General features: G+C 46.4%; 1 protein-coding gene across 1 annotated transcript in view; it reads left to right on the top strand.

Moving 5' to 3' along the window:
* LOC126537401 (organic cation transporter protein-like) overlaps window positions 1-16681 on the top strand; it is a 32386-nt gene extending 15705 nt beyond the window's left edge. The window contains exon 2 of the mRNA XM_050184411.3: window positions 14927-16681. Within this exon, the coding sequence (XP_050040368.2) occupies window positions 15062-16381 (1320 nt within the window). The 5' untranslated portion in view covers window positions 14927-15061 and the 3' untranslated portion in view covers window positions 16382-16681. The remainder of the gene's footprint in view (window positions 1-14926) is intronic.
* The last annotated feature ends 1733 nt before the right edge of the window (window positions 16682-18414 follow it).

Here is an 18414-nt window from a genome sequence, read left to right as displayed (position 1 = left end):
ATCCGCCCTGACGCGAAACCTGCGCGAGGCGCATGTGTGACCGTACACGATGCCCCAGCCAGCTTTTGCCAGAATTTAAAATAATGCCGATGGACGTAGCCCGTGCAAGCAGACCAAGGCGTCATTGATGCGTTGCAGTGGGTAGACGGGTTTTCGTGTGATCTTGTTCCAGTGGCAATTATTGACGCAAGAACGCCAGGTACAATGTTTTTTTTTTTCCAAGGACGACAAGCGAAGCCCAAGAGCTCGCTGATGGTTCGATGACCCCTTTGCGGCGCATTTTCTCCACTTCTGATTGGATAACTCTACGTTCAGCATGCGACACAGGATAGGGACGCCCACGAGTAGGGTTTGCGTCTCCAGTATTTATACGGTGGATGACAACAGATGTTTGGCCTGAAGGCCTGTCACCGAAATCAAAGAGGTCACAGTACGATTCGAGCAGGAGACGTATGTCCGTGGTCTGTGCAGAGGTGAGGTCTGGTGCAATCATTTTCGCGAATTCCTCCGTTAAGGAACCAGAGCTGTGAGCTGCGATTCACGCTAAGAAACCAATCTCGGCATTCAGACTCTCAATGTCAAATTCGGAAGTACTAGAAACGCTGACCAAGAACATGCCGGCCGGAAGCACTTAAGAGCACAGGCTGAAATGCAGAAGCGGAAGAACGACGCCGTTTTTAGTAACCGTGACAAGCGTATGCGGAACAGCAACGTTCGGGTTCAAAAGCACGTCGACGATGGGGCGAAGCACATTTTCATCGTCAGGAACCTGTGGCTGTGCGGTCAAAGCGTCGTAAGTGACTGCCTCGGGTTACAGACGCACATCTTGAAACGAGCACAAGTGCGATGGGGTGGTGCTCGGAGCATCAGCGTGTTGAGGCAGTTTCAACTGAAAAACGCCGGTTGCGCAATCGATGAGAGCAGGATTCGATAAAAAGTCAAATCGAAGGAAAGCGTGGTGGGGGCAGTTGTCGATCACAGCAAAGAGAACAGAAGTAGGGCGGCCTACTATACTTAAACGCGCAGTACACATTCGAAGAACAACCAGTACGCCGCCGTCTTCCACACGAAGCATGTGTGAAGCTGCTGGGGAGAGTACCTTCTTTAAACGTCTACCTAGGCTAGCACTCATCACAGATACGTGGTCTCCAGCGCTGACGAATGCTTGGACAGGTGCGCCATCTATTTTAATATCAATAACACTTGTCCTTGAGAGTACAGACAAAGCATTTGCTGCAGTAGTAGGCAATGCAGCAGCACCTTTGAGGTCTGCATTTCTTAGTTTTACGAAAATGTACGGCCGAAAGCTACAAGGGACAAAAGGCAACGTGGCTGCGGCGAACAGGAAGATGGGTGATGTGTTTGCGGTGAACGAGACTGGTGTCCGCTCGGCGATAATGGGCGACTGTACCATGTGTTCCTAGCAGAATTGTCGGCGCTGTTAGACTCGGCGGTGGGTGTAACATTGCGGATATTTCCATCAAGACGGCTCAGGTTGGTCGGCGTGCGAGGTGTTGAGGGCCACGAGTTGCGACAGTATCGGGCGACATCGGCTGGTCGTCCGCAGTTCTCCACTAAGTCGGGTGGTGATAACGCGGAGAGAAACGTCGGGGTGGAACGAAAATAGCAGAAAAGCGTAAGCTGGCTCTTGGGTTGTCGACAGGAAAGACAGAACGTAGACCAATGTTTTAAAGTCCCTGGCGAATGGCGGCTTGCGCGAGGGGAACTGAAAAAGGGGTAGCATCAGGGCTACGCGAACAGAAAGCTTCGGGTGCCATCACGTCCAGTTCACGTAGAACGATTCGTACGAAGTCCTCTGATGACGACGCATACTACTGTGCGGGCTGATCCTCACACGTCGACGTTGCGGCAGTATTGGGAAGTTTTGCGAATGGTTGCAGGACGCGTCGGCTTTTGGCCTGCTCAAATTATCGGCACTCTTTGCTGATAGGATCAACTGTAGAGCAGCTTTTGCACAGGAGCAGATTAAAGGCGTCGTCAGCAATTCACTCGAGCATGTGCCCGACTTTCTCAGCTTCTGTCATGTCGTGATCGGCTTTACGACAAAGCGCCAGCACGTCCTCGATGTACGAGACATAAGACCCTGTTGGGGACTGGGCACGGGAGGGCACTCTTTCTTTGCGGCAATTTTACGGCCGGCTGGTTTGGCAAGCAACTCCAACTTCTTTTTGAATTGGTCCCAGTTGATTATCTCCTCTTCGTGGTTTTCGTACTACACGTTTGCCATGCCGTTTAGGTATAACAACAGGTTATCTAGCATGAGCGTAGGGTCCCATCTGTTGATTCCACTCACGCGTTCGTACATAGCCACCCGCTCTTCAACGTCGGCACCATTGGCCCTGGAGAAAGTTCCGGTATCCTTGGGTTGCACAACCAGAACCGAAGGGGACAGCAACGTAGTTGGCTACGAGTAAGCGGCTGGGCGTTTTTTATCTCATCGGCAGCGCTCGGCGAGAAGCATGCATTTTCGCCGTCATCCGACGAGAGCCGACCTTATTCACCGAACGCACGCTTAAAAGCAGCACGATACCACAGCGCAAGCGCTCCATCACGTGACTTTTTTTATATTTCGCGGGCTTTCTTTGCAACCTGCGAAAATTGGGCTACGTGAGACGTATCGTAAAGAAAACAACTCGATCGGTAGTTTCTGAATGTGCTCTACAAATCTGCCTATCATACTTGGGGCCCTCATCCAATAATTAAAAAGTTGGGTAATTAAGCTTAATTAATTAGTGAGTTATGGGCAAAATAAAAAAACATTCAGAGTTACTATAGGCTATTGGGTATAGTATGCGTTCGGTTCAACTCGCTTCCGATGCGTCATTTTTAAATGTTTGGCTCAAATTGTGTGGGACACCCAGTAAAGACCCCATTTTGCCGACTATGTACTATGTAATTAAGTATGCCCACGCAGAATGATGTGCTCGGAAGAGTGACTGGCGTATTGACATTATGATGTCAAAGACTGAAATTTATTCAGATGTCTTTGTCATACTCTTAAACGAATGCCGCATTGGCCATAGCTTCGATCGAAAACAGATGGATTTATTTTATTGCTATGGTGCTATGGTCTTAATTTCTTATAAATAATGAGGCCTCTTGGGCATGCTCACACGGTTGCAAATATACCGCATGAGCACCAGAAATACCACGGGATCACTTTCAATGTCATGGCACGACATACATGCACCTCCTGTGAAACAAAACTAAAACTGTAGTTCGAATGAATGCTATAACATTAGATTATTTAAGGTGCTCTCAAACATGAGTACTTTTTTTAGGGTTTCGAGGTTCAGAACTTCTAGTTTACGCTAAAAAATACTGTAAGAAATTCCATGTCAGTATGCTTCACTCTCACTTTTTTTTCCACAGATGGTACGAATTTGTCTCAATTTTTTGTGACATGGAACGTTTCAAAAATATGTTTAATACAGAGATTCGCTAAAAATATTGTACCGAATATAACTAAACAGCTTACCTATGTTGACATTTTCAAATTCCCTTATCTTTTTCCAACTCTTACCTGGCTGTGTTCATGAAAATTCCCTGGCAGTCTATAACACCCACAGTTTAAGTGCACTAAAAAAATAATGGGCGTTTTGTGCTTGGCAAGTTACTGTCGGTCTATAAGTATTAAATAAAACGAAACACACATCAGTCATTTGTCATAGAATATTAGATTCAACTGATTTAAGTCCATTGTTTAATAAAGCTGGCAAGGGCGTGGGCAATTAAGTTCGTAAATAATGGCGACACGAGCACAGCACGGAAGACAAGCACACAGAAAGACACACACGTAAAGCAGATGCAACAATGTGATGGAGAACTATTCAATGAGTATTATTTTTGCGGTTCATTAGAAGCTTTATCGTAATGTCAGGTTATTGGGAAAATATCGTGCACGCAAGGGCAACCTTGGTGCGGATAATAGACAGATCCGTTTGTACACAAGATGCAATCTTTTCACACTGCTCTGATAATATGGAATAAGCTATATTTACAACACATGCAAGAGCACTAGTTATAGCTGACAGGAACAAATAAACAGAGTGCGATCAAGGCTGTAGAGCTGTTGTAAATCTTTCTGTACTACGCCGCTTAATGACGTGATAAGTCGTAAAGTCGCAGTGATCGTGTAAACAAGGGTTCACCGGGAAAAAAAATGTCGGTCCAGACGACGGGGAAGTTGTCGAGGATGCGGCAGTGACTAAACTGCAAGGTTCCTTGTCAGCGCTGGCCTCAACGCGAAGCTTGGTAGTTGGCCACCAGCACGGTCGATGAACGGGTTTCAGCTGCGTTCTCCGGGAGGCGTCAGTACGGCCAGGTGCTGGATCAGGACGTATACGAACGGTTGGCGCTTGGGTCGTAGCCGCGCTCTTCGGGAAGCGTCGGTCGGGTCGGGGCGCGGGCGCAGCACTCAGCAACGGTCAGCGGGGACCACCAGGCTGTAGGGCAGGCCCAGGTCCTCTCGTCTGATCGGCCAGTCTGCTCCATCTACCAGGCTCAGTTCGTCCGTGGAGCGTCGTCCGCGGAGATCCCGGTAGAGTTCGGTCTTTTGGAATAGCAGGGCGCCTATAACGTCAAGCTATTCCAAACTTTCCTATACCAATTCTGCAATAAGCCTTCTGCGATTGTTGAAAAATTTTTTGGACCACCCCCACTTCGCCTGTCCGTCACACGACATCACGAAAACCACGCCAGCTCATCTGATATGATGTGCACACACTAATTAGGCATCGTTAAACCAGTTGTTAGTAGCGTTCCTTCGTTCATGTTCGTGTCCTAGTTGTATGTCTATAAAACATCTCTCGCGCGCTCTATCACAATCGAGTGTTACAGTTTCCGCCATCCAGCAGATATCTAATATGGTGTTTCTCGTATTCTGAAAGCGCCTTGCTACAGGTTCTGGTGGTCAATACAACGGTGTGCTATGGGTGCCGGTAACTGAAACCTTTGTAAAAAGATTCGTGAACGTCTGTGCGTTTTGGGACAGGTTACAGTGAGCTACTGCTTTTATTGCGACAGCAAATATATGGACGCTCCGAGTGCATTTCTGCCGTCGCTGTCGGCATCGCCTTGAGGTTTCGTACGAAGCACAAGAGCAATAAATTCGTCGCAAGACGCCGTGTTCTCTACGTGCGAGTGGAAGCATGCGAGGGTGAGCCCGCGATCGTGGCTTAATCTCGCGCGCGCAAGCGAGGGAAGCGTGGAGGAAGCCTCGCCGTCTTCCGTCGCGCGCAAGGATCCGGAAGGAGGGGAGGGGAGGGCGTGTTTCACTGCGGGTGGCCCGGGCCGTTCTATCTTGAAAGCCATCTGTGACGGGCATATAGACCGTCCGCGCAATGTTCTTTCGCGGCTTAGTGCGCGTTGATGCGAGACGCAGCACGGAGGTCAATTTGCTCGCTGCTGCTGCCGCGCTTCCTCACTCCAGCGTTTCGACAGCGAGTTTCCGCGGCCATCGGGTTAGATGTGTTCAGATTTGCTTGTCCGCGCGTGACATCCTGCTTGCTGATTTAGTTGGTGTGCTTATGCTTACAAGTCTATAGGGCCGATAAAACTATCATCCTTACTTCGTTTAGCTAGCTCTCCACTGATGCTGAAGCTCCTGAAGTAAAGGGGATTACATAGCATAGATTTTGCACAAGATGAAAATAAGGACAATTGTAGGCCTAGCATTTAGTCACAGAGTGGTTACAGAGTACATAAATTATTGTGTAGCGACTACTGTGACGTTGCCCGGCACTTTAACATCTGTACTACAGTGACGAGGCCCGGTACTTTAACGTCTGCACTGCAGTGACGGGGCCCCGCACTTTAACATCTACACTACAGCGACGGGGTCCGGGTGCACTGAAGCTTCATTATGTTCTGCTTCATTTCGTCGCATACTTAAGCGGGCATTAGGAATCATGACGCACTCGAGAGCCGATACACCCACGAGACCGCTGTTAATAAACTAAACATATTGCCATACCATATTATGCGTGAGCATAAAACAGCTACCTACGTAAACAGTGTTGTGAACCGTAATCATCTTTCCCTGTGCACATATGTTTTTTTCATCATCACGTTCTACCAGAAGTACTGCTGCCGGAAATTTCAAGCTGCCTCCTGTACATAATGGATATGACAAAGGACTACTCAAATTTGTTGGAGTTAAGACATGAAACAACATATCCTCCAAAACAAAAGAAACACAAAATTTCGGCAAAGCAATATTGATTAGCTATAAACCACCGATTTGGTACCTGTGTTCTTGCTTGGCGTTCTGTTCTTTGCGGTCTGATAATTTCTGTAACTGGCGATATATTTTGCGCATGCTGTAAAAAATTCTCTTTTTTTGTTTTTAATGTGCTAATGTATTGCATTCATCCTCTGTATTGATCCCCTTAGGCTTGTACCGAATGTCTATTATATTTCGCATATCCGGACCCATCCGCTAGCCTGCGGCTATAGGGTCGAATAGTCTTTTGCGTATGCACTGTAACAGCTATGAGGATAATAATAAGGAAAGAGAGAAAGAAAGTTCACTGGAATGGAAAGGGAACGGCAAAAAGCACATTAAAAAAGGCATGGCATATGTTCATGTTCAATAGACAATGACTATTGTACTGGATTAAGAAAAAGAAGGAGCCGGTAATTGCTCGCTTAGAAGACCGATAAACACAAAGTACGATATGCAGCATGAGAAATGATGATATTGAAGCTTCCAAGACTTTAGCATAAAAGAAAGTACGACACATCACAAATCGACTGTCATAGGCATCGAAGTCCCAAGTTATAACAAAATTACTTTTGAACGACTGCGATAGTGTCCAGGCAACTTTGGTTGCTTTCGTACTGTCAAATGTTCGTATGCTGCGGCCTAAAGCTCACGGCACGATGCGAAAACGCGCTCGCAGCGAAAGTGAGGCGTTATGCACGGACATGCATGCAGACACGCAGTCGGTCGCAGCGAACATGTGCTACATTGAAGCTTCGTCCTGTTAGGCTCCCTTTTGTTACACAGACAGCCCACTATAAGAGCATATTTCACATAGTTTCCTCTCAGCGATTGCCTGGCTTTCACGCAAGAAACCGGTTGGAGGGAATCGATCGCGGCGACCACGCGCAGTGTCCCAGCATACTGTACGTAGTAGATAAAGAGATAGCGACTGTAAACCGATTTCTGCTTTCGGTTTGTCTAAGATTATTATTTTAAAGGTAAAATATTTCTGTCATTTCGAGAGTACTTGCAAAAATGTCCAGGAGGGCTCCCGCGTAGTATCTTTATATAGCTTCGATAGCCAAACCTGTGCGGCGCGCGCCCCGTTATCTCTCAGACTACGCAAGTGAGGCGCTTCCAACAGACGGCGACTCCATAAGTCGTCGCCGACAATACCGACCCTGTCGCTACAGTGTTGTTGTTAAAGTGACGGGCCCCGTCACTGTAGTGCTGATATTAAAGTGCCGGGCCCCGTCACAGTAGTCACTATCAAATTATTATTCGTGTCACTGATGAACAAACGACGAACTTGAAATTTCAGTGGCCATACGGAAACCTTCTTTCCTATTCCTAATAACTTTCCTATTCCAATTCTGCAATCAGCCTTCCACGATTAGTGAAAAATGTTTTGGACCACCCCCACTTCGCCTGTCTTCGCGCGACGTCACGAAAACCGCGCCAGCTCCCCATCTGATATGACGTGTACACACTAATTATGCATCATTGAAAAGAACAAAAGAAAGATAGTTATTTCCGATTCGACGCCATTTCGCATTAGCCCTCGGCTATTGTATAAAAGTTTTCGGGCGATACCCACTTCACCTGCCTGCCACGCGACGACACAAAACCGCGAAAACTCACCGCGTCAAAGTGACGTGTACGCGCTAAAGATGCATTAATATTGCTACGGAACAGTATTTGCGATGACAAAGAGGCGAGCAGGGTGAAGACGACGACGACGATCAGAGGCAAGCGCGGGCTGTTGCCTCTTTGCCAAGTGTGGCGTATTTCCTTGTAAATATACTTGCATATAGCTTTTCGTCTGCGTCTTCCTACGTAACAATATGAAGACCAAAACTGAACTTTCTTTTGAATAGTCGCAGGCTGCCCCGTTGTGAAAGGAATAAAAGATGGCTGCCACCGATCGCTCAGGCACTGGCTACTCGCAGCTGCCGAAGAGCATGGGTTTATTTAATAATAATAATAATAATAATAATAATATCAATAATAATAATAATAATAATAATAATAATAATAATAATAATAATACTTTACTGATGACTTCAGAATCATACAACGGAAGAATCGGGCCTGCCAAAGCCGCAGTCGGCTTGAACGGCAGTGCCTGGAAGACAGCGACAGAGCCATCAGGAACAGGTTATTAGATTGTAGACAACAGTGAGGGAAAAAAGACACACACACACATGACAGGCTTCCGATCACGCATTAATGTATCTAAGAGCCCTTTTGAGACCATATTTCGTCTTCAAATCTTGTGTGCTTTGGGGAAGTAAATTAAACATTGCTGGGACATAATAGTTACGGAGTCTTCGACCATATCTCGTCTTACAGCGGGGTGTAACACACGGATTCTTTGGTCTCAGGCAACGAACAGGCTCATAAGGAATTTTATACTGGCTTATCCAAAAATGCTTTAAGACAACAGTTTCTAGCAGCAAAGAATTGAAATCAGGTAAAGACAAAGTTCTGAACACATCAGATTTGGGGGGGACATCATAAGCAACATGCTTCAGAATGCGCACAACAAAGCTTTTTGCGTGGCCGTGTAACGTTTAGTGCACTTCCGGCACGTTTACAACCTCGTTCTACCAACTTTTCTTTGCTGAGTATCTGTATTAGCGGCATTCTTGACCTTCCGTTGCACGCCATGGCCATTTTCGACCAGCCACCGCAAGCTAAGTATGGGAAAGCGGACCAATAGCAGACGCCGGCACCACCCTCTTCATCCGGTTATATATTTACACTGCAATGGCTCGGTCCCATCGAATCCTTCTCCGCTTGAATGTGCTCCTCATCTCTTGTCAGCCTATTAGATAAGACAAGCCGCTCAGTCTATTCAATGCTATTCGTTTTTAGAGCAGCCAAAAGCCGCCTCCTATAAACGAGAAGAGCGTTTGATTGGTCTGTTCAGACAACCCTGCGGGTCAGTGCTCGATGCTTGCGCCGACGATTATGCAAATTTGACGTCTGGAGATTGGAAAACAAAACATAATAGAATAGTTTTACGTTATAGGGCCCGAGGGCTGCCTCCTGGTTCCGCCTAGGCACGCTTTTACTTTCCGCGCTCCACAAACCGGCACCGCCTCCTTGTCACCTGTCTCTATCAAGCTCTCGCAGCGCACGTTGTCCTCTTTCTTCTCTTCTCCCTTTTTCGTTTGCCGCCACTTATCTCTCCGGCCTGTGGGTTCTTACCTCTTTAGCTTATGTTGCATTCGTCAAGGAAGTCTCACGACACAAGCAAAACGTCAAGCGCATACCACATTTTTATATAAAGCTTGCTCTCATCACCTAAGTCTCTAGTTAACTTGGTTTACATCTTACTAAAGACTGCATGCCAATAGGAATAAGTGCCATAATAATGTTTCATCATGTTTGACTCTTATGAGCATTTATGCAACCATAATCATCACTGATGCCAGCAACGATACGTTTAGTTTCGAGACAAGTTCATACGACAAAGTGCACTTATCGAAATAAGAAACTAATGCAAGAATCCCAAACAATCCCTATAATAATAATTGCAGGAACAAAGATACCCGGCTGGACTGTACACATCTTCTTGCTGTTAATGCAATGTGCCTGTGCCGAACGAACACGATCAAAATAGCGACTGGAGTTTTGAACTATCACGTTAAGAATTGCAATTTATTTCCGCCTACGACAGTCTGCAATGTCTTTATTCTCATGGTCCGAGATGAATACATTATTTGCCACACTTTTAATACAATACACACGAATTTGGTGTGTTGATAAGGTTACTTATCAGCTAAAACATGTTACGACCTCTTAGGTGTGTCGATAAGGGTAGAACAAGTGTCATCATCATCAACATCATCAGCGTGGCTACGCCCACTGCAGGGCAAAGGCCTCTCCCATACTTCTCCAACTACCCCAGCCATGTGCTAATTGCGGCTATGTTGTCCCTGAAACCTTCTTAATCTCGTCCACCCACCTAACTTTCTGCCGCCCCCTGCTACGGTTCCCTTCTCTTGGAATCCACTCCGTAACCCTTAATGACCATCGGTTATCTTCCCTCCTCATTACATGTCCTGCCTATGCCCATTTCTTTTTCTTGATTTCAACTAAGTTGTCATTAACTCGCGTTTGTTCCCTCACCCAATCTGCTCTTTTCTTATCTCTTACGTTACACCCATCATTCTTCTTTCCATAGTTCCTTGCGTCGTCCTCAATTTAAGTGAACCCTTTTCGTAAGCCTCCAGGTTTCTTCCCCGTAGGTGAGTGCTGGTAACACACAGCAGTTATACACTTTTCTCTCGAGGGATAATGGCAACCTGCTGTTCATGATCTGAGAATGCCTGCCAAACGCACCCCAGTTCATTCTTATTCTTCTGATTATTTCAGTCTCATGAGCCGGATCCGCGGTCACTACCTGCCCTAAGTAGGTGTATTCCCTCACCACTTCCAGTGCCTCGTTACCTATCGTAAACTGCTGTTCTCTTCCGAGACTGTTAAACATTACTTTAGCTTCCTGCAAATTAATATTTAGACTCACCCTTCTGCTTTGCCTCTCCAGGTTTGCCTCTCCAGATCGGTCTACAATTTTTCAAGTCTTTGGCGTCCCCTTTCTTATGGATTAAGATTGTGTTGGCGTTCTTCCAAGATTCCGGTACGCCTGAGGTCATGAGGCATTGCGTATACAGGGTGGCCAATTTTTCTAGAACAATGTGCCCACCATCCTTCAATAAATCTGCTGTTATTTGATCCTTCCCACCTGCCTTCCCCCTCTGCATAGCTCCCAAGGCTTTCTTTACTTCTTCCGGCGTTACTTGTGGGATGTCAAATTCCTCTAGACTATTCTCTCTCACATTATCGTCGCGGGTGCTACTGGTACTGTATAAATCTCTATAGAACTCCTCAGCCACTTGAACTATCTCATCCATATTATTAATGGTATTGCCGGCTTTGTCTCTTAACGCCAACATCTGATTCTTGCCTATTATTAGTTTCTTCTTCACTACTTTTAGGCTTCCTCCGTTCCTGAGAGCATGCATAATTCTATCCATACTATACTTCCTTATGTCAGCTGTTTTACACTTGTTCATTAACTTGGAAAGTTCTGCTAGTTCTATTCTAGCTGTAGGGTTAGAGGCTTTCATACATTGACGTTTCTTAATCAGATCTTTCGTATCCTACGATAGCTTACCGGTATTCTCTCTAACGAATTCTGTGTAATGTCCACTAAATTATTTGGGCAATCTGTGGGCCACGTATTAAGACCACCAAATGGATAACCTGGCTTTTCTTTCTTTTCTATAGATTTTTTTGTGCAGTGCATGCAGTATACAGTCTGTTCGAGACGACGGCGCTGAATGCAACTGTAATCAAAACCGGAACTCTTATAACGTACGACAAGGACTTCATACCATGCATGATTGTCAAAATGTGAATCTGCGCTAGCACCTTCCTATACAGCCAGTTGATTAACAGTGAATAACATAACTTAAACTGCATAACGCAGAAGCATCGAAAGGAGCTTAACGCTTTTCAAATAGCCCGGAAAACAACTCCTGCTACTAAACTGTTCACAAAAATACCCGAAAAAAATCTTCGAACTATCGTCAAACCAAATGCCTTCATTTTGAAACGTGTAAAGGTGCTTCCCCGAGCGACAAATTTATTGTTCTCTAATTTTTCCGGCTAAGTTTCGAAGATGCGAGTCACTGAGACTGTCGCAGGTTTCGTGCTCGGAATCCGTTTTCGGTAAGATATATTTAGATTGGTTGCCAGGACCCTCATAAATACTGCTACATTTACTCTACGAAAACGGCAGTGCATACACTGCTGATGCATGCCTTGCAAACACGGCCTTTCATCCTAGTACGCGAGCATTTGTTCAACTATACTTTGAAAATTTAAGAATTTCAGAATTTATTTATTGGCAAAAATACAGAACATTAGAGAAAGAGAGAGAGGACCCTTTTGTAAAAGGCAGCGATTTTAGCTAGTGCAATGACATCGCTGACATGCTACCGTGCATGGGGAAGAGAATTCGGGAGAGAAAGAGAGAAGGAGAGAGGCGATAAAAATAGGAGTAAGTGAAAAAAAATGGCGACTGAGTTTTCTGACTCATAAACAACAGCGTGCTATGGTAAAGTCCTTCAGTGTATTCAGTCTACGAAATATACATAAGGAGGTCCCATAGTCGAAGTATGTATCGCGGCCTTCTGCTGAAGATACTTATGATGGCTTACAACACCTCACGTTAACACCATCTCGAAGTATACACGTAAAGCGCGTCACGAGAATTTCACTACGCATGCGGCGCTGCGTTAATGGCAGCCTGATCGAGCGCCACAAAAAGAAATCTACGCATAGCAGCTGCTCAACACATCCACAATCCACTTAACGGCTGCTTAGTATCAACTTAAAACATGGTGTGTTTTCTTTTGCGCGCACATCAACTATGACGCTAAAATCAAACAAGTGTGAGCGATCGCTTGCCGTAAAACATTCCATATAGTAGAAATGAGAACAACAGCGCGTTTTCAAATCATGTAAACGACATCTCGACACAATGCCAGACTCGCCTACACAGCATGCAGCCGGTTCGCGCTAAGAAATGCGCTCGCCTAGTCATGAGGTATTGACGGAAATCGCCTTTGTTAAAACGCGCCGTTCAGTGCAGGTGACGTGTGACGCGACGAAGACGACACGAATACACGGACACCAAGGTAACTACAGGCAGACACTGCACACCACTGCAACAAGGCGTTTACGGCCCTGACGCACTCAACGAGGATTCAAATTGACGCGAACGCATGACGCGCCGCCATTGCTGCCATTGCGCATGCGCAGCCACTCACGGCGACGGGGCACTTGCGCTCCGAGAATTCCGAGCGCTCCCTTTTTATTTTTATTTTTTTGTATCTCTCTCTCTCTCTCCCTCTCTCTGTCTCTCTCTCTCTCTCTCTGCGTACCACGCGTGCGAACGGCTTGCTTTACTTTTCCATTTTTCAGTTTTTTTTCCATGGATGTACGCAATGCGTTGGCGCGCTATATTACAAACGCTGTGGGCTGGAACAGGAACGCACACTAGGATGAATGCACTCTCCATAAAAGAGGCTACGAGGCCCCTCAGACCCTTGCATTATCGCCAACGACGATGAGTAATGCAGTCCATTTCTAGCATACCTTCCAGCGTTCCGCCAAATGGGATACCTGTACACATGTTAGTGCACATCTGTCTGTTCTGATGATAGGTCAAAGCAATAAGTGCAGTAATGACGTACGCATGCACTCGGCCGCGCAAGCATACCGCCTGCGAAGGACTCGGACGGCTCAGAAAATATGGCACATATTTTAAGTGAGCGAGACACTTTGATGAGCTTATAGTGCAAGATATCAGTCGACGAAAGACCACCCGATGTTAGTGATGCAGGCGAGACATGAGGAAAACGTGATAGGTATATGAGAATCAGAAAAAATAATCTCAGTACCCCCGAGTGACAGCAAACAACATTACCTTGGTTTCGACAAGCTACGTGGCATTTGCATATGTTGAAATCTTGGTGCTGATAACTAATTGCGACACCCTGTATGCTGGCTTCGGTGATCCAATTTCAGAGAAAATGCAAAATATTCCTTTTCTTTTGCACGATATATTTGCTGGTTTAAATACGCAATCTAGGTTTAAATACGCAATCTATAAACCGGGAGTAGAGAAAAATAAACACCTTATCTACTCTCGTCTATAGACAGTCTACAGACAAAGAATGAACAAGGATAAATAGAGACTGTATCGAATTTTGTCTACATGTAGTCTATAGAGCGGAAGTACACAAAAAGAAACGTCTTATCGGCTTTTTTCTGATAAACCCGCTATAAAATTTGAGTAGACAAAAACTAATAGAAACAGTATTAGAACCGTATTAACTTTTTTCTGTAGAAATCTGTAAGCTGCGAGTAAACAAAGATAATCAACACCTTACGGACTCTCGTCGATCGACAGTATATAAATAAATAATCAATAGGAATAAAGACACTACCGACTTTTGTCTATTGGTAGTCTCCAGAGCGGAAGTAGGCGAAAAGCAGAAAACATTTTATTGACTTATTTCTATAGACCGACTATAACACGGCATTAGACACACAGAAAAGGAAACTGTATCAACTTTTGTCAACAGACAGTCGTCTCTGGAAGTTGTATGCACAAGAGAACGAGTCTACAGAAAGGCAAAGTCGTCTACAAGAAGTCTGTAGATGCTCTATAGACAGTGTAAACTCATTTTTGTAAGGGCGACAGCGATGCTGATTGTGATGATACATTCCCGAAAGCACACGCTTATTGTAAGTTTTCTCCCCTGTATGTATCAACAAAAGTCTAATGAAATTTTGGACTCAGAAGTAGAAAATATGGAACTCTGGGTGTGTATTGCCTAGAAGTATCCGAATAAGGCAGCCGGATCACAGAGCACAAAATTAAATTACCATACCTTAAAAGGTGCGAGCAACTACTAGTAAATCGGGCATATTGCTTTACTCGCGTGCACAATAAGTCATCGGTAACAGAAAAACGCAATGGTTTTATAGGGACTACGACATGTTAACAGTACCCTCGTGAAATCACATACCTTCACCGGCAGAAGAGGCGCCATGCTAGAAATGTGCTGCCTCTACTTAGAACGAGAAACGCCTCTTGAACGTCAACTGCGTACGCAGGTTCCTTGTCTACAGTGGGACTACGACCCGCGTACGGCGCAAGAGAGCCTGGTGAGCCGCTGGGACCTCGTCTGTCACCGGCGGCCACTCGTCGGCTTGGCCAATGCGGTCTACAGTGCCGGTGCCCTGGTGGCCATGCTCGCAGCCGGATACGTGGCCGACCATGCAGGGCGCAAGCTCGTCATCCAGTTGTGCGTGGGCATTCTGCTCGCCACCACCATGGGAATCGCCTTTGCCGACAGCTACGCGATGTACGTGACCACGCGCTTCATCGATTCCGCCGTCGTCACTAGCGTCTTCGTGATTTCCTGTGTCCTTCTCTTCGAAGTGTCTTCGCACGATCACAGGCATGTGCACACGAGCGTCGCCATGGGCGTGGGTGTGACGCTTGCGGACATATGGTTCAATGTGCTGAAGCAGGTGCACACCGGCTGGCGAGTCCGGCAGGGTGCCATATTGGCGCCGACTGTGCTCTTAACGAGCGCCTTCTTCCTGGTCGAGGAGTCGCCCCGATGGCTCGTCTTCAAGCAGGGAATCAAGGCCGCCGAAGTCGCCACGTTCGCTGCAGCCAAGATCAACGGCTTCTCTCTGCCCACAACGGCGGCCATGATGGTTAAGCTCAAAGACGAGATGTTGAGGAACCAGGAGGCGTTGCTACAGAGAACGCCGTACGTGGCGCGTGATGCCATCTCTGTCCAACGCAGCCTGTTCGTCATGAGCATCACCTATGCCTCGGTCACATTCGCCCTGTACACCTTCCTCAAGTCGCCAGTGCACAAAAGTGACGCCTGGGCGCGCTGGATGGCCGTGATCTTTCAAAGTATGTGCTACGCTCTAATGGCCAGGGCTGTCAAGCGGTTTACACGGCGCCAGGTGGCCACCGCCTATTTCTTGGCGCTCGGCGTACTAGGCCTGCTCACGAGCGCAACCATGAGCAGCGCAAATTATTTGCCCGCTCTTTTCGTACCGCTGTGCTACTCCCTGACCAAGGCTTGCGCGTTCGTGGCGCTGACGGTGAATTTCTGCTATGGCTTGGAGCTCTTCTTGACCCCTGTGCGCGGCGTCGCGATGTGCTGGATGTTCGCGTGTGGTCGCACAGGCTCCGTGGCGGCGTATCTCCTGTCGGCGCTGCCAGATATTGGCATTGAGAACATCGAGCTAGCGATCATGGCGGTGCTAGCTTTCCTTTCAGCCTTAATACTGCAGAGCCTTCTCGAGGTCGTCAGCCATGCATCCCTTTCTTGCACGGAGACAACGAGAGTCAGCGTCGGTCGAGACGGGAGCAAGCTAGACCTGGAGCACATGAAGCTGACTTTGACGACCTCGCTGTACGAAAAGATAAAGGCGGGCAAGAAGCACGACAAAGTCTCTGTCAAACCGAGCAGAAGACCAAGTGTAGCGAAGTCGGAAACTTCGAGAAGTTCGAAAACGAAATTTTCGAGAACTGTGGAGTAGACATTGATTGACAAACTATTTTTTCATTGCGTTTCGCGGGATCTACGGTCGCTTGATGACTGACGTTCGATCTTTTTATTAAGGTGCCACGAAGCTGATCACTTTGGTGTCAGGTTTCAAGTGTTTTATTTTAAGTGTGCCTGAACAGCGCGAATTGTTCGAAACATTTATGTTGGGACCCTTCGCTGGTGTAGTCGTGCTTCACGATTATTTAATGGCGGATCAGCTTTCAATGGCGGCATAATACTGATTTACTCACGTATACAAATAAAATCGCCAGGTTCTAATTGCACACCACTATACCACTTACCGTGTAATATCATGTATCACAAGTGGGCTTTAGCGTTCGACCACTGCTTGAAATCAACATAGACACCATTCTTGACGTCATTCACTGCCAATTTTTGGACATTTAAAATTCCCCATAATGCATGCATCGCTAAGTTAGGTGTGGAGTAGCAGCGCTCTAAACCGCGAGCACTTTATCATGCTTATCTACACTTGCCGTGCTGGTGCCGTATGGTGGCTTTGTTCTTGCGCTGCTTAGCTCGTAGGCGTGGTACCAAGTCCCGGCCGCGGCGGCCGCATTTAAATGGGGGTGCCCCATGCATTGGGTGCGCGTTACGTAACCCCAGGTAGGTCAAAATTATTCCTAAGTCCCCTACTGCGACGTGCTACACAATCATATCGTGGTGTTGGCGCGCGGAACTCTGGAATTTAATTTAATGCGTACCGTTGGTGCCAGCTTTCTGGCATGCACACAGGCGTGAGGCTTCGAGTAGCAGTTCTAGAGCCCGAGTAGACTACCAATCGAAGAGTGCCAGAAGCGAATCAAATACGAGTCGTACAGTGCCAGAAACCAATCGAATCAAATACTGAATGTTTTTGGAGTAGTTCTGGGGCGATGTACAGGTTTCTCACGGTTTATGTCAAACAATTTTACCAACCTGGTATTCACTGTAGAAGATTTCTCTCAATAGACTGTATAATATAAAGCAATCTTTATTCAAATCCCAAAGTGAACAACCATGCAATGTGCTCGCAATCTCGGAGCTAAGCGTAGAATACGCAGTGATTCGTAACCTTGCAAACCAATTAACATCTCTGTATGTTGTAGCGACCAGGCACACATTTTGTCTGTGGTGAAGGCAGTATGAAAAAAAATGGCACTTTTTCTGTAGCTCGAATTGTTGCGGCAGATGGGACCACTTTTGTATAAAGTATGTTGCATATAACTGTATTATGATTCAATCCGGTAAGACTACACATACGCTAAATCTCTAAATACTACCGAGCAATACCCACCATGATTGCCGTGTCTAAACAAATTTTTTTTTGTGAGCGATCGCGCTTAACCGGAAAGCTTCGGCTACCCCAGCGATGCAGCGCGCTCAGTAAGCTATGCCCAAGAAAATATCGTATGTTTCTTTTTTCAATTTCATGTTTATTTGTGTACGGTCGACAATATTCGTATTTTCAAATAGTGGCTCGTCGACATGATCGAATAACTACTATGCGATTCGAGGAGGACAATACTTGATACTTTTCTTCAATGTGTTGGCTATTGGGATATCCCGCAAGTGACTCCACACCCGATTGGGTATGGAGCACTGACGACTATTGCAATCGGCCAAGAACAACCAATACAAACACACATTGTGGTGAAAGGGCTGAGAGAGCACGTTAGTCACTTAGCGCCGGCCCGTTTCCTTCATGTTGCAACACTAACCGTCAGAAAAGCCGCAGGCATACTTTTTTTTGCTAAGATTTTGGATTACTACCCCAACCTTCCATTAGGGTTTACCCCCGCAACAAAGCCATTGATTCTTGCACGATGTTTGGCTCGTCCTGCACTAAACCTCACGGTACCAGGAATCAGAAAAAAGATCCTGGCTGTCGTCACCTGCACTTAAACTACTAACTCTGCTCCTTTTGCACGAAAAGTACACCGACCACGTAAATATTTATATTGACGGGTCAGCAGCTTTTCTTGTTGCTCGAAAGCTGTGGTTCTTATAGCGAGAGTCACCACT

Source organism: Dermacentor andersoni, chromosome 4 (assembly GCF_023375885.2).
Source record: "Dermacentor andersoni chromosome 4, qqDerAnde1_hic_scaffold, whole genome shotgun sequence".
In the NCBI taxonomy this organism is placed as follows: Eukaryota; Metazoa; Arthropoda; class Arachnida; order Ixodida; family Ixodidae; genus Dermacentor; species Dermacentor andersoni.
Note: the sequence above shows the minus strand (reverse complement) of the source record. Positions and strands in the feature narration are given on the sequence as shown.